At 53.2% G+C, this 25429-nt stretch overlaps 1 protein-coding gene across 3 annotated transcripts in view; it reads left to right on the forward strand.

Moving 5' to 3' along the window:
* BCAM (basal cell adhesion molecule (Lutheran blood group)) overlaps positions 1-25429 on the forward strand; it is a 444431-nt gene that overhangs the window by 395231 nt on the left and 23771 nt on the right. For 2 of the 3 annotated variants that reach the window (XM_085615482.1, XM_085615484.1), the window contains exons 13-15: positions 3221-3256; positions 3452-3472; positions 10607-10748. In XM_085615482.1, coding sequence (XP_085471608.1) covers positions 3221-3256; positions 3452-3472; positions 10607-10748 — 199 coding nt within the window. The remainder of the gene's footprint in view (positions 1-3220; positions 3257-3451; positions 3473-10606; positions 10749-25429) is intronic. The other variant, XM_085615483.1, reaches the window with a different exon arrangement.

Consider the following 25429-nt stretch of genomic DNA (forward strand, 5'->3'; position numbering starts at 1 on the left):
TAATGGCCTCACACCCTGGGAGTTTTATTGTGGTCATTATTGGGTTTTTTCCTGTCCCGTACCACAAGCTTTTTCCTGGTGGTAAAGGAGAGGAAATAAAAGGCTTGGAGAAAATACTTTACACTGTCTAACCTAATAACACGGATGGTGCAAAGTCATTCCTCCGATAGCCCCTAATTTGTCAGTCCGTCAGAGGACCACCGTCGCCAAAATAATGTGGCCAACAAACCATCATTTTGGCAACCAAGATACTCCATCGCATTTGCAAGAGTACCGCGTCTGCCAAAGTCTGAATGATGCCCATAGTGTGCAGACATAGACTTTATAACGCATTGTGTAGTGTACTCCCATTTAATGTGCCTATGTAGAGTGGTCAGAATGTATGTATGTTTAGTGTTTTTGACATTGCATGTGTAGTGTATCTACAGTGCATGTATTGAGCAGTGTTGGGGCATGTGTGAGATACAGATGGTGCAGATGGTGCTGTGTAGTTTCCACTAATCAGTAGGAACTGCAGGTTTGAGACATGGCCATGTCTGAACTGGGGTGGCAGAGTGGGCTAAAGAACGGGGATGGATCAAACCCAGATCTGTTGACTGGGTGTGAGTGTTTGATTGGTTCTGATGCTCCGTCCATCACCACCCCCTTTTGTACCGCTTTGTTCGCCATAAGTTGGCAGGGTATGCTCAGACGTGAGTCCCTTGCTCACTTTGGCACTGGATTCAAGCAAGCCTGGCTGAAGACGGCTTAAATGCCAGAAACCAGTCCTAGGAAGCTTGTTTCCGGTCCAGGGAAGGCATGGCTTGGCAGTTCGGGCTGGACTGTTCCCATGAGGCACAGGGTCAGACTGATTTGCATATGGCCATGTCTGAACTGGGGTGGCAGAGTGGGCTAAAGAACGGGGATGGATCAAACCCAGATCTGTTGACTGGGTGTGAGTGTTTAATTGGTTCTGATGCTCCGTCCATCACCACCCCCTTTTGTACCGCAATGTAAACTTAGGCTGGTGCCAGACTGATTCCATGCACCTCCGTAGGATGTAGTATTTCTTGGACCAGCTAGCTCGCAGTGCCACTGTTAGCCCCCTAAACCGGAACAGGAAGAGAACAGTTCTGGCAACCACTGAACATGACAATTCTGTTTTCGCAGGAACCGTGGTGACAGACTTCAAACTTTTGCTCAGCCACTACTGTTTTCTTGTGCACAGAAACATATACAATTAATACATGAAGGGGCAGTTTCAATATTTATTGAACTGTAGTGATTCTTGCATAGAAGATATGGGCTGCAATGATTAATAGACCGAAGCAGACACAAGTTGTAATAAGTGTTGACACAGTGAATAAGACAAAATGTTCCACCATCCTGTTGATACGGGTTATATGTGCATAAATATAAAAGATCATAACAATCTCGCATACTCCCACGATGTTAACCCTAGCTTATGTGTCTAGGGTTTGAATGTATGATCTTCCAAGAAACCCCTGTCTGGATGATCTAACCCTTTTACCTGGTGGCTAAGAGTGTAAGATCCCGTTTTGGTCATGAACTGGACACCTCTCACAGAGCTGTCAGTCAGCTGCTTGGTGAAAGCTCCAGCATGCAGGGACCCCTCAAAGTCAGCAGAAGTGTCTCCTCTGATTATGTTGGGAAACAAAGGGCTATGTATACAAAATGGCATTCTTGCCTTGGGCCGAGATTGTGATCACCCAACCTTTGTTTGTGTTCTACAGATAGCTGTGTCACCATATGTATGTAATAATAAAACACATTTGTATTACGCATGTGAGAAACCTTGCATCAACGCCAAGGTAATATGAGAGTATTATCATGAAGTGTTCCATGTCAGCAAAGTTGGTGTTTCTGTGAAACCAGTCCAAGCGTTCCGAATGAAAGATGTGTGTTACATGTTAATGTGGCAAAGAGAAGGCAACTTTAGGAAAACGGATTGTGTACATGCAAAAATCGCACTAATTGCTACCGAGCCTAACTTGGCACACGTCACCCACTCCTTTTACATATGTTGGTGTAAAAAAGCTGTCAAAAGCAATCTAATAACCACTTAGCATAAAGGAAAAATTGCTAAAACTGTGTATACTAGAAAATGCTTTAACATCATATTAGGATCTAGGCACTCCCTATTCAGAAGTATCTTTAGAGGTCTTCTGCGGGTCCTGATCCTAGTTGCAGGGATTTTGCTTTTATTATTTTTGCTCTGCAATGCATGACCCAGTTCGAGCTGGCACTACCTTCTGCCCTGTTGTGCCGTGAACGCCACCCACCAAACTTTACCCGCCAGATTAAGGGGTTAGATCATCCAGACTGGAGTTTTCTTGGCAGATCATAAATTCACACCCGGGGCACGGAGGTTGGGGTTCGCATCATAGGAGTACGCTAGATTGTTATACTCTTTTATATATATGCATATATAACGTGTATCAACAAGATGTTGGAACTCATTGTTTTATTCTCTGCGTTGACTTTATTATAACTCTTGTCTGCTTCTGTCTATTAGTCATCGCAGCCTATATCTTCTATACTAGAATCACTACGGTTCAATAAACATTAAAAATGCCTCTTCGAGTATTCATTGTATATGTCTCTGAGCACAAGAAAGCATGAGTGACTGCGCGGCAGTGTGAAGTCTGTCACCACGGTTTCTGAGGCAACAGTGTTGTCGTGCTTGGTGATTGCCGGAACTGTTTGCTTCCTGTTCAGGGTTAGGGGGGCTAACAGCGGCACTGTGAGCTAGCTGGTCCAACGGACAATATATCCTATGGCAGCGCATGGAGTCAGTCTGGCACCTTTCCTAAGTTTATGCTGTCCACAAACGCGCAGTTCCTACTGATTAGTGGAAACTACACAACATGGCGCCCAACTTGGGGCATATGACAATAAGACATACTCCTGCTTGTGTTTAGCATACAGACAATGAATGTATGGGGCAGTGATGGGACATACGCCTGCTTTTGTGTAGTGGAAAGAGTATGAATGTATATGGCAGTGATGGGGCGTGTGTGGGACAACCCTCCCAGTTATGATGGGTCCATGAACCTTACTGAGTTTGTTTTCTGATTCACTGATGTTGTAGTGTAAAGCGCACTGACGGCCTTGGTTAGCGCTGTGCTAATGAACAGTGCGAAACATAAATGAAAGTTGAGTGTCCTCTTGTTGCTGGTTGCCAGCCCTCATGTCCTCCATCTTGTTCCTCTCTCTGCAGTTCCCACGACGGCTGCCTCCACCGTGTCCACCGCAGGTAAGCGGCAGAGGCGCCATCATTGCCTCATGTTGTGTGTTCCTCTGCAGACGGGGGGTTTAATTGGCTTAATGGTGGAACGTCACAGCAGGGATGCAGGCTCATAGGAGGTACTGTGACATTTTAGTTGTATTTTTTGTAGTTGCAGAATTTAATCATAACCAAAGATTTTTATTTTATTCATGCTGCATGTAGCTGACCCAGTTCTTGGAACAAGTGAGTATCGATTAGTGTCTAAGTGCATGGGGATGAGAGTTTCCCACCTCCCTCCTTCCTGTGGGGGAGGATGACTGTGTCCTCAGCTCTGGGAAGCAACTCTCTTTATCTGTCTCTCTGTCTCTCCCCTTTCGACCCTGGTCTGTGATGCTGGTAAGGGGGCTTGTGGCCATCTCATTTATGTGGTAAACGATCTGTCACTCCCTCTCTTCACTCGGGGTGGACCCTTCCACTATGAAAGGAGTCTGTTGCTTGTTGTGGGAAGTCTTTCGTCCAAGCGGTCTGTTGTCTTTTGTAAGGGGTCTTTCACTGCCCTTCTCTTGGTATCAGAAGGCTGCCTTTTATCTCAAGGTGGAGGTATATCTTACTGCCCTCTTTACACTATCGAAAATCCTCTCTCACTGCCCTATCCATTAAAAATAAAGTCCCCTCTCACTGCCCTGTTATCACTCTGTAAAGGTGTCTTTTACTACATCTTCCACAATTCTTCCTCACTGCCCTCTCTACTCTATGGGATGTCCTGTCATACTGCCCTCTACACTCTCACTGCCCTCTGCCCTCTCACTGCCCTCTCTACTCTATGGGAAGTCCTGTCATACTGCCCTCTACACTCTCACTGCCCTCTGCCCTCTCAATGCCCTCTCTACTCTATGGGAAGTCCTGCCATACTGCCCTCTGCCCTCTCACTGCCCTCTCTACTCTATGGGAAGTCCTGTCATACTGCCCTCTGCACTCCCACTGCCCTTTGCACTCTCACTGCCCTGTCTACTCTATGGGAAGTCCTGTCATACTGCCCTCTGCACTCTCACTGCCCTCTCTACTCTATCGGAAGTCCTGCCATACTGCCCTCTACACTCTCACTGCCCTCTCTAATCTACAGGAAGTCCTGTCATACTGCCCTCTGCCCTCTCACTGCCCTCTCTACTCTATGGGAAGTCCTGTCATACTGCCCTCTGCACTCTCACTGCCCTCTCTAATCTACAGGAAGTCCTGTCATACTGCCCTCTGCCCTCTCATTGCCCTCTCTACTGTATGGAATGTCCTGCCATACTGCCCTCTGCCCTCTCACTGCCCTCTCTACTCTATGGGAAGTCCTGTCATACTGCCCTCTGCCCTCTCACTGCCCTCTCTACTCTATGGGAAGTCCTGCCATACTGCCCTCTGCCCTCTCACTGCCCTCTCTACTCTATGGGAAGTCCTGTCATACTGCCCTCTGCCCTCTCACTGCCCTCTCTACTCTATGGAAAGTCCTGTGATACTGCCCTCTGCCCTCTCACTGCCCACTCTACTCTATGGGAAGTCCTGTCATACTGCCCTCTGCACTCTCACTGCCCTCTCTAATCTACAGGAAGTCCTGTCATACTGCCCTCTGCACTCCCACTGCCCTCTCTACTCTATGGAAAGTCCTGTCATACTGCCCTCTGCCCTCTCACTGCCCTCTCTACTCTATGGGACGTCCTGTCATACTGCCCTCTGCACTCTCACTGCCCTCTACACTCTCACTGCCCTCTCTACTCTATGGGAAGTCCTGTCATACTGCCCTCTGCACTCTCACTGCCCTCTCTACTCTATGGGAAGTCCTGCCATACTGCCCTCTGCCCTCTCACTGCCCTCTCTACTCTATGGGAAGTCCTGTCATACTGCCCTCTCACTGCCCTCTGCTCTATGGAAAGTCCTGTCATACTGCCCTCTTACTGCCCTCTCTAATCTACAGGAAGTCCTGTCATACTGCCCTCTCACTGCCCTCTGCTCTATGGAAAGTCCTGTCATACTGCCCTCTTACTGCCCTCTCTAATCTACAGGAAGTCCTGTCATACTGCCCTCTGCCCTCTCATTGCCCTCTCTACTGTATGGAATGTCCTGCCATACTGCCCTCTGCCCTCTCACTGCCCTCTCTACTCTATAGGAAGTCCTGTCATACTGCCCTCTCACTGCCCTCTGCTCTATGGAAAGTCCTGTCATACTGCCCTCTTACTGCCCTCTCTAATCTACAGGAAGTCCTGTCATACTGCCCTCTGCCCTCTCATTGCCCTCTCTACTGTATGGAATGTCCTGCCATACTGCCCTCTGCACTCTCACTGCCCTCTCTAATCTACAGGAAGTCTTGTCATACTGCCCTCTGCCCTCTCACTGCCCTCTCTACTCTATGGGAAGTCCTGTCATACTGCCCTCTGCCCTCTCACTGCCCTCTGCCCTCTCACTGCCCTCTCTACTCTATGGGAAGTCCTGTCATACTGCCCTCTGCGCTCTCACTGCCCTCTCTAATCTACAGGAAGTCCTGTCATACTGCCCTCTGCCCTCTCACTGCCCTCTCTACTCTATGGGAAGTCCTGTCATACTGCCCTCTGCACTCCCACTGCCCTCTGCCCTCTCACTGCCCTCTCTAATCTATGGGAAGTCCTGTCATACTGCCCTCTGCCCTCTCACTGCCCTCTCTACTCTATGGGAAGTCCTGCCATACTGCCCTCTGCCCTCTCACTGCCCTCTCTACTCTATGGGAAGTCCTGTCATACTGCCCTCTGCCCTCTCACTGCCCTCTCTACTCTATGGGAAGTCCTGTCATACTGCCCTCTGCCCTCTCACTGCCCTCTCTACTCTATGGGAAGTCCTGTCATACTGCCCTCTGCACTCTCACTGCCCTCTCTAATCTACAGGAAGTCTTGTCATACTGCCCTCTGCCCTCTCACTGCCCTCTCTACTCTATGGGAAGTCCTGTCATACTGCCCTCTGCCCTCTCACTGCCCTCTCTACTCTATGGGAAGTCCTGTCATACTGCCCTCTGCCCTCTCACTGCCCTCTCTACTCTATGGGAAGTCCTGTCATACTGCCCTCTGCCCTCTCACTGCCCTCTCTACTCTATGGAAAGTCCTGTGATACTGCCCTCTGCACTCCCACTGCCCTCTGCCCTCTCACTGCCCTCTCTAATCTATGGGAAGTCCTGTCATACTGCCCTCTGCCCTCTCACTGCCCTCTCTACTCTATGGGACGTCCTGTCATACTGCCCTCTGCACTCTCACTGCCCTCTGCCCTCTCACTGCCCTCTCTACTCTATGGAAAGTTCTGTCATACTGCCCTCTGCGCTCTCACTGCCCTCTCTAATCTACAGGAAGTCCTGTCATACTGCCCTCTGCCCTCTCACTGCCCTCTCTACTCTATAGGAAGTCCTGTCATACTGCCCTCTCACTGCCCTCTCTACTCTATGGGAAGTCCGGTCATACTGCCCTCTGCACTCTCACTGCCCTCTACACTCTCACTGCCCTCTCTACTCTATGGGAAGTCCTGCCATACTGCCCTCTTACTGCCCTCTCTAATCTACAGGAAGTCCTGTCATACTGCCCTCTGCACTCTCACTGCCCTCTCTAATCTACAGGAAGTCCTGTCATACTGCCCTCTGCACTCCCACTGCCCTCTCTACTCTATGGAAAATCCTGTCATACTGCCCTCTGCCCTCTCACTGCCCTCTCTACTCTATGGAAAGTCCTGTCATACTGCCCTCTGCCCTCTCACTGCCCTCTCTACTCTATAGGAAGTCCTGTCATACTGCCCTCTGCACTCTCACTGCCCTCTACACTCTCACTGCCCTCTCTACTCTATGGGAAGTCCTGTCACACTGCCCTCTGCACTCTCACTGCCCTCTGCACTCTCACTGCCCTCTCTACTCTATGGGAAGTCCTGTCATACTGCCCTCTGCCCTCTCACTGCCCTCTCTACTCTATGGGAAGTCCTGTCATACTGCCCTCTGCCCTCTCACTGCCCTCTCTACTCTATGGAAAGTCCTGTGATACTGCCCTCTGCCCTCTCACTGCCCACTCTACTCTATGGGAAGTCCTGTCATACTGCCCTCTGCACTCCCACTGCCCTCTCTACTCTATGGAAAATCCTGTCATACTGCCCTCTGCCCTCTCACTGCCCTCTCTACTCTATGGAAAGTCCTGTCATACTGCCCTCTGCCCTCTCACTGCCCTCTCTACTCTATGGGACGTCCTGTCATACTGCCCTCTGCACTCTCACTGCCCTCTACACTCTCACTGCCCTCTCTACTCTATGGGAAGTCCTGTCATACTGCCCTCTGCCCTCTCACTGCCCTCTCTACTCTATGGGACGTCCTGTCATACTGCCCTCTGCACTCTCACTGCCCTCTGCCCTCTCACTGCCCTCTCTACTCTATGGAAAGTTCTGTCATACTGCCCTCTGCGCTCTCACTGCCCTCTCTAATCTACAGGAAGTCCTGTCATACTGCCCTCTGCCCTCTCACTGCCCTCTCTACTCTATAGGAAGTCCTGTCATACTGCCCTCTCACTGCCCTCTCTACTCTATGGGAAGTCCGGTCATACTGCCCTCTGCACTCTCACTGCCCTCTACACTCTCACTGCCCTCTCTACTCTATGGGAAGTCCTGCCATACTGCCCTCTTACTGCCCTCTCTAATCTACAGGAAGTCCTGTCATACTGCCCTCTGCACTCTCACTGCCCTCTCTAATCTACAGGAAGTCCTGTCATACTGCCCTCTGCACTCCCACTGCCCTCTCTACTCTATGGAAAATCCTGTCATACTGCCCTCTGCCCTCTCACTGCCCTCTCTACTCTATGGAAAGTCCTGTCATACTGCCCTCTGCCCTCTCACTGCCCTCTCTACTCTATAGGAAGTCCTGTCATACTGCCCTCTGCACTCTCACTGCCCTCTACACTCTCACTGCCCTCTCTACTCTATGGGAAGTCCTGTCACACTGCCCTCTGCACTCTCACTGCCCTCTGCACTCTCACTGCCCTCTCTACTCTATGGGAAGTCCTGTCATACTGCCCTCTGCACTCTCACTGCCCTCTCTACTCTATGGAAAGTTCTGTCATACTGCCCTCTGCGCTCTCACTGCCCTCTCTACTCTATGGGAAGTCCTGTCATACTGCCCTCTGCCCTCTCACTGCCCTCTCTAATCTATGGGAAGTCCTGTCATACTGCCCTCTGCCCTCTCACTGCCCTCTCTACTCTATGGGAAGTCCTGTCATACTGCCCTCTGCCCTCTCACTGCCCTCTCTACTCTATGGGAAGTCCTGTCATACTGCCCTCTGCACTCCCACTGCCCTCTCTACTCTATGGAAAATCCGTTCATACTGCCCTCTGCCCTCTCACTGCCCTCTCTACTCTATGGAAAGTCCTGTCATACTGCCCTCTGCACTCTCACCGCCCTCTGCGCTCTCACTGCCCTCTCTACTCTATGGGAAGTCCTGCCATACTGCCCTCTGCCCTCTCACTGCCCTCTCTACTCTATGGAAAGTTCTGTCATACTGCCCTCTGCCCTCTCACTGCCCTCTCTAATCTACAGGAAGTCTTGTCATACTGCTCTCTGCCCTCTCATTGCCCTCTCTAATCTACAGGAAGTCTTGTCATACTGCCCTCTGCCCTCTCACTGCCCTCTCTACTCTATGGGAAGTCCTGTCATACTGCCCTCTGCCCTCTCACTGCCCTCTGCCCTCTCACTGCCCTCTCTACTCTATGGGAAGTTCTGTCATACTGCCCTCTGCGCTCTCACTGCCCTCTGCCCTCTCACTGCCCTCTCTACTCTATGGGAAGTCCTGTCATACTGCCCTCTGCCCTCTCACTGCCCTCTGCCCTCTCACTGCCCTCTCTACTCTATGGGAAGTCCGGTCATACTGCCCTCTACACTCTCACTGCCCTCTCTACTCTATGGGAAGTCCTGTCATACTGCCCTCTCACTGCCCTCTCTACTCTATGGGAAGTCCTGTCATACTGCCCTCTGCACTCCCACTGCCCTCTGCACTCTCACCGCCCTCTCTACTCTATGGGAAGTCCTGTCATACTGCACTCTCACTGCCCTCTCTAATCTACAGGAAGTCCTGTCTTACTGTCCTCTGCCCTCTCACTGCCCTCTCTACTCTATGAGAAGTCCTGTCATACTGCCCTCTGCCCTCTCACTGCCCTCTCTACTCTATGGCAAGTCCTGTCATACTGCCCTCTGCCCTCTCACTGCCCTCTCTACTCTATGGGAAGTCCTGTCATACTGCCCTCTGCCCTCTCTAATCTACAGGAAGTCCTGTCATACTGCCCTCTCACTGCCCTCTCTACTCTATGGGAAGTCCTGTCATACTGCCCTCTGCCCTCTCACTGCCCTCTCTAATCTACAGGAAGTCCTGTCATACTGATGTCTGCACACTCAGGGAAATCATCTCTTCACTGCCCTCTCACACCAAGAGAAGTCTTATCTCACTGCCATTTTACACCATGGGAATTAGACACTCACTGCCCACTAACATCAAGGGAGGTCATCTGTCACTACTCTCACACCATGAGAAGTATTCTCTCACTGCCCTCTCACACCATGAGAAGTCCACTCTCACTGCCCTATCACAATATGGGAAGTCCTCTCTCACTGCCCTCTCACACCATGAGAAGTCCACTCTCACTGCCCTATCACAATATGGGAAGTCCTCTCTCACTGCCCTCTCACACCATGGTTAATCATCTCTCACTGTCCACTCTAGGGAATGCAAGGGCAGCAGCCCTCCCTCATTCTGGGTAGTTCTATGCATAGAACTCCTGCTCAAACAGGCTGTCTCTTGCCATGAGGTCTTTACCCTCATCTCCTCTGCTCAGACAGGCTGTCCCTTGCCATGAGGTCTCACCCTCTTCTCCTCGGATCAGACAAGCTGTCCCTTGCTGTGCGGTCTCACCCTCGTCTCCTCGGCTCAGACAGGTTGTCCCTTGCCGTGAGGTCTCACCCTCGCCTGCTCTGCTCAGACAAGCTGCTTCTTGCCAGGAGGTGTCACCCTCATCTACTCTGCTCAGACAGGCTGTCCCTTGCCGTGAGGTCTCACCCTCATCTCTTCGGCTCAGACAGGCTGTCCCTTGCCGTGAGGTGTCACCCTCATCTCTTCGGCTCAGACAGGCTGTCCCTTGCCGTGAGGTCTCACCCTCTTCTCCTCGGATCAGACATGCTGTCCCTTGCTGTGAGGTCTCACCCTCGGCTCAGACAGGCTGTCCCTTGCCGTGAGGTCTCACCCTCGCCTCCTCTGCTCAGACAAGCTGCTTCTTGCCAGGAGGTGTCACCCTCATCTACTCTGCTCAGACAGGCTGTCCCTTGCCATGAGGTCTCACGCTGTCTCTTCTCTTGGTTTTCAGTGGACCAGCAGCAGGGGGGAAGCAGCACCGCCATCATCGCTGTCATCGTCTGCGTCCTCCTCCTCCTCCTCATCGTCGCCCTCTTCTACTTCTTACAGAAGAAGGGCAAGCTGAGTTGTGGCAAGGCTGAAAAGAAGTCTCTGTGAGTAGCATCGAGGTGTCTTGGAGACTGTCCACGTGCCACATGTTTGTCGCCGACTGTGTGTGTTATTGCACCTCTGTGTATGCCTCTCGCCAACGTCGAGAGTAAGTCTGCCTCTGTCGGTGCCGAGCATCGATCTGTGTCTATATGTGTAACCAACGTCGAGAGTAAGTCTCCCTCTGTCGATGATGAGCTTCAGTCTATCTGTATGTCTGTTGCCGACGGCGATTGTTGGTCTATATCCAGGGCTTTAAGTGGACCGGGTCTCACAGGGTCTGAGCATCGTCAGTTTTTAGGTCTCGCCTACGCTGCACGCATGATGTGCTCTGGCGAGACTTTTGTAAGGGGCTTTAAAAATCTGACCACACGCTTGTGCGTGTGGTTTGTTTTTGGTTACAGGCTATTGGGCTTTTCTTTCTAAGAAAGACAGCACGCAATTGGGCAAAGGCGGGTGCATGTCCCGCCTTTGCTCCGTCCACAGCCCATTTCTTGCGGTTACCCGCACGTTCGACATCTGTTTTGAATTATCGTGCCCGGGCGCGATAATTGAAAATAGATCGCTCGCTGTGGCGCGCGCACGCTCACCACTCACGTGCTTTTAGAACGTCTGTCTTTTTTTAAACTTTCAGCGCAAGGCGTGCTGTGTGGCAAAGGATTTTTTTAGCTACTAATTGGCTTCAACAATTATTGCACCAACCATTGCTGTCTTGTCTCACTAAACAAGCAAACTAGCTACGCTCACCTGAACCATACGGATTGGAGGAGAGCAGAGCCTGTTTGCATGGGCATGTAGTGGGAGAACGCGTTTGCCCAAGTGGGTGTATATCACTCCCTGACGCAGTTAGCGAGTACCCCTGAAGTGCAGTAGTATTATCTCCACGCGGTATTTATTCAGGGAAGCCGGCAGCTCCCGGGCTGCCTTGAAACTGCTGGGCTGAAAGGATTCCGTGCCATTTAGCGGGAGGGCGGAGTCACTGTAATGTACACAACATCCCTGCCTCTTCAGAGGTGATGCCCGAGAGATAAGCCTCGACAGAAACAGGATCCAGCTGTTCCCCAAAACCAAACAGTGTGGCTGTCCTTTAACACAAGAGCACAACTCTGCTTTCATAGTACACACCATCTTTTTTCAGTGTTCCCATGAAACTTTTTCACTTCCTGTGTATACAGCAATAGTGCAATAAATAGAACACAACCGACTAGTGAACGTGTTGACTGGCACTCACAGCGGAAGGTGGCTGCCTCGTATTAGCATCTAAATTACAGGTTGTGTCCTCGTCTTTATTGCATTTGTAATCGCCTTTGGGTTGTTTGCAAGATACTACTGTGTGACCCACTGCTCCGTATTCGTTGTTAACATATATATATCACTTTGTGTGCCGTTTCAGAGTACACGGAGTATAAGCCCTTCCCCCCACACCACTACGTAGCGACATGATCTGTGTATTTCTCTTAAGTTAGACCATTTGTTGTTGGTGGCAGTTAGAACTTGCCTGGAACTATTGTTTTTCTATTGTGCACAGGAAGAGGACCCGGGGATTGAGGGTGGAGGCTGATGGGGGGCATCTACAGGGGGCCCAAGGCCAAACGTTTCTCACATCCCTGCGGCTGGGCTTTACCGGGCGGATTACATGGGCATGCATTAAGGTCACGAGCATCACGGAGTATCTCCTACGATAAGCCATTTGTGTGCAGTGGAAAAACAATAATAAACACTTAAGCGCTTCATACCAGTTTTGCTGTTAAAACGCTGCAAACAGGTTGAACTATTACCAAAGGTAAGGGCTGAAGTGCGGAGTTAGCCTTAGTGGGATTCAAACTTCTGACATGCTGGTCACAGCTTGTCAACCTTGCGCTCATTCCTGCCGAAAAATCTGGTGGTAACAAAAAGTTCTAATACAGATAAACCACCACCTGTAAGCAGCCATTAATGGAAACTGCAACCTCCTTGCAATGCAGATTGCATTCTGGGACTTGCAGTTCACAGTTTAGGCATGCGAATCCTGGCCTGCAAACTGCCGATGGTTGAAATGCCATGACAGGCTGGAGATGTCACACATGTGACACTGGATCACTGGGCGGTACACGGATTTTGTTGCTGACCTTTTTAATTTGCACCTCATAATCTCGCCAATGTTTTTATCGTTCCTTATTAAACAAGCAGCATGCATGTTGGCAAATCTGTTTCATTCCCTTTTTCACAAGTTACGCATGGATCGGAATTTGTCTGTGCTAAAATGATAATACCCACCAGAGTCGTTTTGTAAGCCGCTCTAATATGTTTACTGCATTACTTCCTCCATTTTGCCCAAATGCCCTGCAGCAAAGTCTGATTGCAAACAATCACCAATGAGCGATTGCACAAGATGCACAAGTGGCGCAGATACGCTTGACAATGCTTCAGTCCCTGGCGGCGCAGCACCAGGATAATGTGCTGCACGACTAACCAAGGCGAGACCTATTGGCTGTGCCAATGCTTGTTTTAAGGGGGCCTCGAAACGGGTCTCTATCGGGCGCTGTTTTGTGTCCTGGCACAGGAGGTCCGTTTTTTTCGAGCGTTCTAGGGGAAGGGAATCCTTTAGAGTCATTTCCGCTCTGGATTTCCCTTCTCTTCTCGAAACTCAGGAGCAGCAGCATCGTCGTGGTGTCACCAGGGATTTAAGTGGAAGATTTTTCAATATTCTATACAAGCCACAGTTGCTGCTTATTTATCTTATGAAACTAACAACCATTGACAAAGCCAATAGTCCTGACTTGTAGGTATGATGTTACTTGTTGTAGCATATATCTGGATGCAATGACAGAAACAGCAAAATACAAGTCGGGTGGCGCACTGTGCTAAGCACAAACTTTTAGCTTATGTGTTTAAGCCACGCCCTTAATTACATTGGCCACGCCCCCTTGGGAGAGCCCCCCCCCCCAGTTTTTTAATCCCACTTAAAGCCCTGTCTATATCTGTTACCGACATCGAGCGTCACTCTTTGTCTGTCACCCGACAGTGAGCATCAATATGTCTGCCGAGCGTCGGTCTATATCTCTGTCTGTCACCGACATCCAGCGTCACTGTTTGTCTGTCGGCTGACAGTAAGCGTCAGTCTGTCTGTATGTCTGTCACTTAAGGCAAGCGTTAATCTGTATCTCTCTCTGTCACTGACAGCGTGCGTCAAGCTCTGTCTGTCGCCGACGATGAGCATCTGTCTATCTGTAAGTCTGTCGGTCTGTCTGTATGTCTGTTGAGAGAATCAGTCTGCCTATGTGAATGTCCGACTCCAACGACAAGTGTCAGTCTGTCTCTACAACTGTCGCTGATGGGGAGCATCCGTGTGTCCATCAGTCCGTCTAAGGACGATGTCTACAATCTGTCCAGTCATCTTTATATCTGTCGTCAACAGCGAGAACCATTCTGTCTGTATGTCTGTCGCCAACTGTGAGCATCCTGAATGGAGCTTGTCTCCTGCACTGTGTGGGGGGAGCTGGTCTTCTGCACTGTGTGGATGGAGCTGGTCTCCTTCACTGTGTGGGTGGAGCTGGCCTCCTTCATTGTGTGGGTGGAGCTGGCCTTCTGACCTCTGTGGAGGGAACTTTTATTCCGAACTGAGTGGGAGGAGCTGGCCTCCTGCACTGTGTGGGTGGAGCTGGTCTCCTGCACTGTGTGGGTGGAGCTGGTCTTCTGCACTGTGGGTGGAGCTGGTCTCCTGCACTGTGTGGGTGGAGCTGGCCTTCTGATCTCTGTGGGTGGAGCTGGCCTTCTGATCTCTGTGGGTGGAGCTGGCCTTCTGATCTCTGTGGGTGGAGCTGGTCTTCTGCACTGTGTGGGTGGAGCTGGTCTTCTGCACTGTGTGGGTGGAGCTGGTCTCCTGCACTGTGTGGATGGAGCTGGCCTTCTGATCTCTGTGGGTGGAGCTGGCCTTCTGATCTTTGTGGCTGGAGCTGGTGTCCTGCACTGTGTGGGTGGAGCTGGTCTTCTGTACTGAGTGGGTGGAGCTGGCCTCCTTCATTGTGTGGGTGGAGCTGGCCTTCTGACCTCAGTGGAGGGAACTTTTATTCTGAACTGAGTGGGAGGAGCTGGTCTCCTGCACTGTGTGGGAAGAGCTGGCCTTCTGATCTCTGTGGGTAGAGCTGGCCTTCTGATCTCTGTGGGTGGAGCTGGTATTCTGCACTGAGTGGGTGGAGCTGGTCTTCTGCACTGAGTGGGTGGAGCTGGTCTTCTGCACTGAGTGGGTGGAGCTGGTCTTCTGCACTGAGTGGGTGGAGCGGGTCTTCTGAACTGAGTGGGTGGAGCTGGTCTTCTCCACTGTGTGAATGTAGCTGGTCTTCTGATCTCTGTAGATTGAGCTGGTCTTCTGAACTGAGTGGGTGGAGCTGGTCTTCTGCGCTAAGTGGGTGGAACTTGTCTGCTGATCTGTGTGGGTGGAGCTGGTCTTTTGCACTGAGTGGGTGGAGCTGGTCTTCTGCGCTAAGTGGGTGGAACTTGTCTCCTGCTCTCTGTGGGAGGAGCTGGTCTCCTGCACTGTGTGGGTGGAGCTGGTCTCCTGCACTGTGTGGGTGGAGCTGGCCTTCTGATCTCTGTGGGTGGAGCTGGTCTTCTGCACTGAGTGGGAAGAGCTGGTCTTCGGCACTGTGTGGATGGAGCTGGTCTCCTTCACTGTGTGGGTGGAGCTGGCCTCCTTCATTGTGTGGGTGGAGCTGGCCTTCTGACCTCTGTGGAGGGAACTTTTATTCTGAACTGAGTGGGAGGAGCTGGTCTCCTGCACTGTGTGGGTGGAGCTGCTCTCCTGCACTGAGTGGGAGGAGCTGGTCTTCTGCACTGTGTGGGTAGAGCTGGCCTTCTGATCTCTGTGGGTAGAGCTGGCCTTCTGATCTCTGTGGGTGGAGCTGGTCTTCTGCACTGAGTGGGTGGAGCTGGTCTTCTGCACTGAGTGGGTGGAGCGGGTCTTCTGAACTGAGTGGGTGGAGCTGGTCTTCTCCACTGTGTGAATGTAGCTGGTCTTCTGATCTCTGTAGATTGAGCTGGTCTTCTGAGCTGAGTGGGACGAGCTGGTCTTCTGCGCTAAGTGGGTGGAACTTGTCTTCTGATCTGTGTGGGTGGAGCTGGTCTTTTGCACTGAGTGGGTGGAGCTGGTCTTCTGCACTGTGTGGATGGAGCTGGTCTCCTTCACTGTGTGGATGGAGCTGGCCTTCTGATCTCTGTGGGTGGAGCTGGCCTTCTGATCTTTGTGGCTGGAGCTGGTGTCCTGCACTGTGTGGGTGGAGCTGGTCTTCTGTACTGAGTGGGTGGAGCTGGCCTCCTTCATTGTGTGGGTGGAGCTGGCCTTCTGACCTCAGTGGAGGGAACTTTTATTCTGAACTGAGTGGGAGGAGCTGGTCTCCTGCCCTGTGTGGGAAGAGCTGGCCTTCTGATCTCTGTGGGTAGAGCTGGCCTTCTGATCTCTGTGGGTGGAGCTGGTATTCTGCACTGAGTGGGTGGAGCTGGTCTTCTGCACTGAGTGGGTGGAGCTGGTCTTCTGCACTGAGTGGGTGGAGCGGGTCTTCTGAACTGAGTGGGTGGAGCTGGTCTTCTCCACTGTGTGAATGTAGCTGGTCTTCTGATCTCTGTAGATTGAGCTGGTCTTCTGAACTGAGTGGGTGGAGCTGGTCTTCTGCGCTAAGTGGGTGGAACTTGTCTTCTGATCTGTGTGGGTGGAGCTGGTCTTTTGCACTGAGTGGGTGGAGCTGGTCTTCTGCGCTAAGTGGGTGGAACTTGTCTCCTGCTCTCTGTGGGAGGAGCTGGTCTCCTGCACTGTGTGGGTGGAGCTGGTCTCCTGCACTGTGTGGGTGGAGCTGGCCTTCTGATCTCTGTGGGTGGAGCTGGTCTTCTGCACTGAGTGGGAAGAGCTGGTCTTCGGCACTGTGTGGATGGAGCTGGTCTCCTTCACTGTGTGGGTGGAGCTGGCCTCCTTCATTGTGTGGGTGGAGCTGGCCTTCTGACCTCTGTGGAGGGAACTTTTATTCTGAACTGAGTGGGAGGAGCTGGTCTCCTGCACTGTGTGGGTGGAGCTGCTCTCCTGCACTGAGTGGGAGGAGCTGGTCTTCTGCACTGTGTGGGTAGAGCTGGCCTTCTGATCTCTGTGGGTAGAGCTGGCCTTCTGATCTCTGTGGGTGGAGCTGGTCTTCTGCACTGAGTGGGTGGAGCTGGTCTTCTGCACTGAGTGGGTGGAGCGGGTCTTCTGAACTGAGTGGGTGGAGCTGGCCTTCTGCACTGTGCTAATGAACCCGGCCTTCTGCACTGTGCTAATGGAGCGGGTCTTCTGAACTGAGTGCGAGAAGCTGGTCTTCTGAACTGAGTGGGAGGAGCTGGCCTTCTGCACTGTGCTAATGGAGCTGGTCTTCTGAACTGAGTGGGTGGAGCTGGTCTTCTGCACTGTGAGGGTGGAGCTGGTATTCTGATCTCTGTGGATGGAGCTGGTCTTTTGCACTGGGTGGGAGGAGCTGGTCTTCTGCACTCTGTGGGTTTAGCTGGTCTTCTGCACTGAGTGGGTGGAGCTGGTCTTCTGCGCTAAGTGGGTGGAACTTGTGTCCTGCTCTGTGTGGGTGGAGCTGGTTTTCTGCACTGTGTGCGTGGAGCTAGTCTTCATCCTTGTGTGGGTGGAGCGGTTATTCTGCACTGAGTGGGTGGAGCTGGTCTTCTGCACTGTGTGGGTGGAGCTGGTCTTCTGCACAGTGTGGGTGGAGCTGGTCTTCTGCACTGTGTGGGTGGAGCTGGTCTTCTGCACTGTGTGGGTGGAGCTGGTCTTCTGCACTGTGTGGGTGGAGCTGGTCTTCTGCACTGTGTGGGTGGAGCTGGTCTTCTGCACTGTGTGGATGGAGCTGGTCTTCTGCACTGTGTGGATGGAGCTGGTATTCTGCACTGTGTGTGTGGAGCTGGTCTTCTGCGCTAAGTGGGTGGAGCTGGTCTTCTGCGCTAAGTGGTTGGAACTTGTCTCCTGCTCTGTGTGGGTGGAGCTGGTTTTCTGCATTGTGTGGGTGGAGCTTGTATTCATCCTTCTGTGGGTGGAGCTGTTCCTCTGCACTGAGTGGGTGGAGCTGGCCTTCTGCACTGTGTGGGTGGAGCTGGTCTTCTGCACTGTGTTGGTGGAGCTGGTCTTCTGCACTGTGTTGGTGGAGCTGGTCTTCTGCACTGTGTGGATTGAGCTGGTCTTCTGCACTGTGTGGGTGGAGCTGGTCTTCTGAACTGAGTGGGAGGAGCTAGTCTTCTGCACTGTGTGCGTGGAGCTGGCCTTCTGCACTGTGCTAATGGAGCTGGTTTTCTGAACTGAGTGGGTGGAGCTGGTCTTCTGCACTGTGTGGATGGAGCTGGTCTCCTTCACTGTGTGGGTGGAGCTGGCCTCCTTCATTGTGTGGGTGGAGCTGGCCTTCTGACCTCTGTGGAGGGAACTTTTATTCTGAACTGAGTGGGAGGAGCTGGTCTCCTGCACTGTGTGGGTGGAGCTGGTCTCCTGCACTGTGTGGGTGGAGCTGGTCTTCTGCACTGTGTGGGTAGAGCTGGCCTTCTGAAATCTGTGGATGGAGCTGGTCTTCTGCACTGAGTGGGAAGAGCTGGTCTTCGGCACTGTGTGGGTGGAGCTGGCCTCCTTCATTGTGTGGGTGGAGCTGGCCTCCTGAACTCTGTGGATGGAGCTGGTCTTCTGCACTGAGTGGGAAGAGCTGGTCTTCGGCACTGAGTGGGAAGAGCTGGTCTTCGGCACTGAGTGGGAGGAGCTGGTCTTCTGCACTGTGTGGGTAGAGCTGGCCTTCTGATCTCTGTGGGTAGAGCTGGTCTTCTGCACTGAGTGGGTGGAGCTGGTCTTCTGTACTGAGTGGGTGGAGCGGGTCTTCTGAACTGAGTGGGTGGAGCTGGTCTTCTCCACTGTGTGAATGTAGCTGGTCTTCTGATCTCTGTAGATTGAGCTGGTCTTCTGAGCTGAGTGGGACGAGCTGGTCTTCTGCGCTAAGTGGGTGGAGCTTGTCTTCTGATCTGTGTGGGTGGAACTTGTCTTCTGATCTGTGTGGGTGGAGCTGGTCTTTTGCACTGAGTGGGTGGAGCTGGTCTTCTGCGCTAAGTGGGTGGAACTTGTCTCCTGCTCTCTGTGGGTGGAGCTGGTTTTCTGCACTGTGTGGGTGGAGCTGGCCTTCTGCACTGTGCTAATGAAGCTGGCCTTCTGCACTGTGCTAATGGAGCGGGTCTTCTGAACTGAGTGCGAGAAGCTGGTCTTCTGAACTGAGTGGGAGGAGCTGGCCTTCTGCACTGTGCTAATGGAGCTGGTCTTCTGAACTGAGTGGGTGGAGCTGGTCTTCTGCACTGTGAGGGTGGAGCTGGTATTCTGATCTCTGTGGATGGAGCTGGTCTTTTGCACTCTGTGGGTGGAGCTGGTCTTCTGCACTCTGTGGGTGGAGCTGGTCTTCTGCGCTAAGTGGGTGGAACTTGTGTCCTGCTCTGTGTGGGTGGAGCTGGTTTTTTGCACTGTGTGCGTGGAGCTAGTCTTCATCCTTGTGTGGGTGGAGCGGTTATTCTGCACTGAGTGGGTGGAGCTGGCCCTCTGCACTGTGTGGGTGGAGCTGGTCTTCTGAGCTAAGTGGGTGGAACTTGTGTCCTGCTCTGTGTGGGTGTAGCTGGATTTCTGCACTGTGTAGGTGGAGCTTGTATTCATCCTTGTGTGGGTGGAGCTGTTCCTCTGCACTGAGTGGGTGGAGCTGGTCTTCTGCACTGTGTTGGTGGAGCTGGTCTTCTGCACTGTGTTGGTGGAGCTGGTCTTCTGCACTGTGTGGATGGAGCTGGTCTTCTGCAGTGTGTGGGTGGAGCTGGTCTTCTGAACTGAGTGGGAGGAGCTGGTCTTCTGCACTGTGTGGGTGGAGCTGGCCTTCTGCACTGTGCTAATGGAGCTGGTCTTCTGAACTGAGTGGGTGGAGCTGGCCTCCTTCACTGTGTGGGTGGAGCTGGCCTTCTGACCTCTGTGGAGGGAACTTTTATTCTGAACTGTGTGGGAGGAGCTGGTCTCCTTCACTGTGTGGGTGGAGCTGGTCTTCTGCACTGTGTGGGTAGAGCTGGCCTTCTGAACTCTGTGGATGGAGCTGGTCTTCGGCACTGAGTGGGAGGAGCTGGTCTTCGGCACTGAGTGGGAGGAGCTGGTCTTCTGCACTGTGTGGGTAGAGCTGGCCTTCTGATCTCTGTGGGTGGAGCTGGTCTTCTGCACTGAGTGGGTGGAGCTGGTCTTCTGCACTGAGTGGGTGGAGCGGGTCTTCTGAACTGAGTGGGTGGAGCTGGTCTTCTCCACTGTGTGAATGTAGCTGGTCTTCTGATCTCTGTAGATTGAGCTGGTCTTCTGAGCTGAGTGGGACGAGCTGGTCTTCTGCGCTAAGTGGGTGGAACTTGTCTTCTGATCTGTGTGGGTGGAGCTGGTCTTTTGCACTGAGTGGGTGGAGCTGGTCTTCTGCACTGTGTGGATGGAGCTGGTCTCCTTCACTGTGTGGATGGAGCTGGCCTTCTGATCTCTGTGGGTGGAGCTGGCCTTCTGATCTTTGTGGCTGGAGCTGGTGTCCTGCACTGTGTGGGTGGAGCTGGTCTTCTGTACTGAGTGGGTGGAGCTGGCCTCCTTCATTGTGTGGGTGGAGCTGGCCTTCTGACCTCAGTGGAGGGAACTTTTATTCTGAACTGAGTGGGAGGAGCTGGTCTCCTGCACTGTGTGGGAAGAGCTGGCCTTCTGATCTCTGTGGGTAGAGCTGGCCTTCTGATCTCTGTGGGTGGAGCTGGTCTTCTGCACTGAGTGGGTGGAGCTGGTCTTCTGCACTGAGTGGGTGGAGCTGGTCTTCTGCACTGAGTGGGTGGAGCGGGTCTTCTGAACTGAGTGGGTGGAGCTGGTCTTCTCCACTGTGTGAATGTAGCTGGTCTTCTGATCTCTGTAGATTGAGCTGGTCTTCTGAACTGAGTGGGTGGAGCTGGTCTTCTGCGCTAAGTGGGTGGAACTTGTCTTCTGATCTGTGTGGGTGGAGCTGGTCTTTTGCACTGAGTGGGTGGAGCTGGTCTTCTGCGCTAAGTGGGTGGAACTTGTCTTCTGATCTGTGTGGGTGGAGCTGGTCTTTTGCACTGAGTGGGTGGAGCTGGTCTTCTGCGCTAAGTGGGTGGAACTTGTCTCCTGCTCTCTGTGGGAGGAGCTGGTCTCCTGCACTGTGTGGGTGGAGCTGGTCTCCTGCACTGTGTGGGTGGAGCTGGCCTTCTGATCTCTGTGGGTGGAGCTGGTCTTCTGCACTGAGTGGGAAGAGCTGGTCTTCGGCACTGTGTGGATGGAGCTGGTCTCCTTCACTGTGTGGGTGGAGCTGGCCTCCTTCATTGTGTGGGTGGAGCTGGCCTTCTGACCTCTGTGGAGGGAACTTTTATTCTGAACTGAGTGGGAGGAGCTGGTCTCCTGCACTGTGTGGGTGGAGCTGCTCTCCTGCACTGAGTGGGAGGAGCTGGTCTTCTGCACTGTGTGGGTAGAGCTGGCCTTCTGATCTCTGTGGGTAGAGCTGGCCTTCTGATCTCTGTGGGTGGAGCTGGTCTTCTGCACTGAGTGGGTGGAGCTGGTCTTCTGCACTGAGTGGGTGGAGCGGGTCTTCTGAACTGAGTGGGTGGAGCTGGTCTTCTCCACTGTGTGAATGTAGCTGGTCTTCTGATCTCTGTAGATTGAGCTGGTCTTCTGAGCTGAGTGGGACGAGCTGGTCTTCTGCGCTAAGTGGGTGGAACTTGTCTTCTGATCTGTGTGGGTGGAGCTGGTCTTTTGCACTGAGTGGGTGGAGCTGGTCTTCTGCGCTAAGTGGGTGGAACTTGTCTCCTGCTCTCTGTGGGTGGAGCTGGTTTTCTGCACTGTGTGGGTGGAGCTGGCCTTCTGCACTGTGCTAATGAACCCGGCCTTCTGCACTGTGCTAATGGAGCGGGTCTTCTGAACTGAGTGCGAGAAGCTGGTCTTCTGAACTGAGTGGGAGGAGCTGGCCTTCTGCACTGTGCTAATGGAGCTGGTCTTCTGAACTGAGTGGGTGGAGCTGGTCTTCTGCACTGTGAGGGTGGAGCTGGTATTCTGATCTCTGTGGATGGAGCTGGTCTTTTGCACTGGGTGGGAGGAGCTGGTCTTCTGCACTCTGTGGGTTTAGCTGGTCTTCTGCACTGAGTGGGTGGAGCTGGTCTTCTGCGCTAAGTGGGTGGAACTTGTGTCCTGCTCTGTGTGGGTGGAGCTGGTTTTCTGCACTGTGTGCGTGGAGCTAGTCTTCATCCTTGTGTGGGTGGAGCGGTTATTCTGCACTGAGTGGGTGGAGCTGGTCTTCTGCACTGTGTGGGTGGAGCTGGTCTTCTGCACAGTGTGGGTGGAGCTGGTCTTCTGCACTGTGTGGGTGGAGCTGGTCTTCTGCACTGTGTGGGTGGAGCTGGTCTTCTGCACTGTGTGGGTGGAGCTGGTCTTCTGCACTGTGTGGATGGAGCTGGTCTTCTGCACTGTGTGGATGGAGCTGGTCTTCTGCACTGTGTGGATGGAGCTGGTCTTCTGCACTGTGTGTGTGGAGCTGGTCTTCTGCGCTAAGTGGGTGGAGCTGGTCTTCTGCGCTAAGTGGTTGCAACTTGTCTCCTGCTCTGTGTGGGTGGAGCTGGTTTTCTGCATTGTGTGGGTGGAGCTTGTATTCATCCTTCTGTGGGTGGAGCTGTTCCTCTGCACTGAGTGGGTGGAGCTGGCCTTCTCCACTGTGTGGGTGGAGCTGGTCTTCTGCACTGTGTTGGTGGAGCTGGTCTTCTGCACTGTGTTGGTGGAGCTGGTCTTCTGCACTGTGTGGATGGAGCTGGTCTTCTGCACTGTGTGGGTGGAGCTGGTCTTCTGAACTGAGTGGGAGGAGCTAGTCTTCTGCACTGTGTGCGTGGAGCTGGCCTTCTGCACTGTGCTAATGGAGCTGGTTTTCTGAACTGAGTGGGTGGAGCTGGTCTTCTGCACTGTGTGGATGGAGCTGGTCTCCTTCACTGTGTGGGTGGAGCTGGCCTCCTTCATTGTGTGGGTGGAGCTGGCCTTCTGACCTCTGTGGAGGGAACTTTTATTCTGAACTGAGTGGGAGGAGCTGGTCTCCTGCACTGTGTGGGTGGAGCTGGTCTCCTGCACTGTGTGGGTGGAGCTGGTCTTCTGCACTGTGTGGGTAGAGCTGGCCTTCTGAACTCTGTGGATGGAGCTGGTCTTCTGCACTGAGTGGGAAGAGCTGGTCTTCGGCACTGTGTGGGTGGAGCTGGCCTCCTTCATTGTGTGGGTGGAGCTGGCCTCCTGAACTCTGTGGATGGAGCTGGTCTTCTGCACTGAGTGGGAAGAGCTGGTCTTCGGCACTGAGTGGGAAGAGCTGGTCTTCGGCACTGAGTGGGAAGAGCTGGTCTTCGGCACTGAGTGGGAGGAGCTGGTCTTCTGCACTGTGTGGGTAGAGCTGGCCTTCTGATCTCTGTGGGTAGAGCTGGTCTTCTGCACTGAGTGGGTGGAGCTGGTCTTCTGTACTGAGTGGGTGGAGCGGGTCTTCTGAACTGAGTGGGTGGAGCTGGTCTTCTCCACTGTGTGAATGTAGCTGGTCTTCTGATCTCTGTAGATTGAGCTGGTCTTCTGAGCTGAGTGGGACGAGCTGGTCTTCTGCGCTAAGTGGGTGGAGCTTGTCTTCTGATCTGTGTGGGTGGAACTTGTCTTCTGATCTGTGTGGGTGGAGCTGGTCTTCTGCGCTAAGTGGGTGGAGCTTGTCTTCTGATCTGTGTGAGTGGAACTTGTCTCCTGCTCTCTGTGGGTGGAGCTGGTTTTCTGCACTTTGTGGGTGGAGCTGGACTTCTGCACTGTGCTAATGAAGCTGGCCTTCTGCACTGTGCTAATGGAGCGGGTCTTCTGAACTGAGTGCGAGAAGCTGGTCTTCTGAACTGAGTGGGAGGAGCTGGCCTTCTGCACTGTGCTAATGGAGCTGGTCTTCTGAACTGAGTGGGTGGAGCTGGTCTTCTGCACTGTGAGGGTGGAGCTGGTATTCTGATCTCTGTGGATGGAGCTGGTCTTTTGCACTGGGTGGGAGGAGCTGGTCTTCTGCACTCTGTGGGTGGAGCTGGTCTTCTGCGCTAAGTGGGTGGAACTTGTGTCCTGCTCTGTGTGGGTGGAGCTGGTTTTTTGCACTGTGTGCGTGGAGCTAGTCTTCATCCTTGTGTGGGTGGAGCGGTTATTCTGCACTGAGTGGGTGGAGCTGGCCCTCTGCACTGTGTGGGTGGAGCTGGTCTTCTGAGCTAAGTGGGTGGAACTTGTGTCCTGCTCTGTGTGGGTGTAGCTGGATTTCTGCACTGTGTAGGTGGAGCTTGTATTCATCCTTGTGTGGGTGGAGCTGTTCCTCTGTACTGAGTGGGTGGAGCTGGTCTTCTGCACTGTGTTGGTGGAGCTGGTCTTCTGCACTGTGTTGGTGGAGCTGGTCTTCTGCACTGTGTGGATGGAGCTGGTCTTCTGCACTGTGTGGGTGGAGCTGGTCTTCTGAACTGAGTGGGAGGAGCTGGTCTTCTGCACTGTGTGGGTGGAGCTGGCCTTCTGCACTGTGCTAATGGAGCTGGTCTTCTGATCTGAGTGGGTGGAGCTGGCCTCCTTCACTGTGTGGGTGGAGCTGGCCTTCTGACCTCTGTGGAGGGAACTTTTATTCTGAACTGTGTGGGAGGAGCTGGTCTCCTTCACTGTGTGGGTGGAGCTGGTCTTCTGCACTGTGTGGGTAGAGCTGGCCTTCTGAACTCTGTGGATGGAGCTGGTCTTCTGCACTGAGTGGGAGGAGCTGGTCTTCGGCACTGAGTGGGAGGAGCTGGTCTTCTGCACTGTGTGGGTAGAGCTGGCCTTCTGATCTCTGTGGGTGGAGCTGGCCTACTGCACTGACTGGGTTGAGCTGGTCTTCTGCACTGAGTGGGTGGAGCTGGTCTTCTGCACTGAGTGGGTGGAGCTGGTCTTCTGAACTGAGTGGGTGGAGCTGGTCTTCTCCACTGTGTGAATGTAGCTGGTCTTCTGATCTCTGTAGATTGAGCTGGTCTTCTGAGCTGAGTGGGACGAGCTGGTCTTCTGCGTTAAGTGGGTGGAACTTGTTTCCTGCTCTCTGTGGGTGGAGCTGGTTTCTTCTGCACTGTGTGGGTGGAGCTTGTCTTCATCCTTGTGTGGGTGGAGCTGTTCTTCTGCACTGAGTGGGTGTAGCTGGCCTTCTGCACTGTGCTAATGAAGCTGGCTGTTGGACCCGGCCTCGTGGCGTGGTCCTTAACCCCATGGATTGTGCCCGTTCCCCGCCCCGGCCTTCACGGGCCACCCGTCTGAACTGCACCAAGGCCCTTCATCCTGAGCTGCACGCGGTCGCATACCCCTCATGGCTCCACCATCTTGTTGGCATCCACGTGACTCTGTGCACCAGCCAGCGCGACCCCGCTCAACCCGGCCTCGACCCCAGCGAAGCCCCGACATCCAGGCACCACGGACTGGCCAGGGGGTGCCGCAGGAACCATTCATCGCCCCCGGCGGAGGACAGTATCGATAGGACCCCCAACTGTCCTCCCCTCTCGAGGTGTGATCGCCCTGCAACTCCCTTGGGCCTGGCGCCTCTCCTGCTGGGCGTCTGGCCACCTCCACCCGGCCTCTCCGCCCCCCCCCCGGGCGCATGGGTCCGGACATCAAAGGGCTCCAGACCTATAT

The sequence above is a fragment of the Triturus cristatus genome, chromosome 7 (assembly GCF_964204655.1).
Source record: "Triturus cristatus chromosome 7, aTriCri1.1, whole genome shotgun sequence".
Lineage (NCBI taxonomy): Eukaryota > Metazoa > Chordata > Amphibia > Caudata > Salamandridae > Triturus > Triturus cristatus.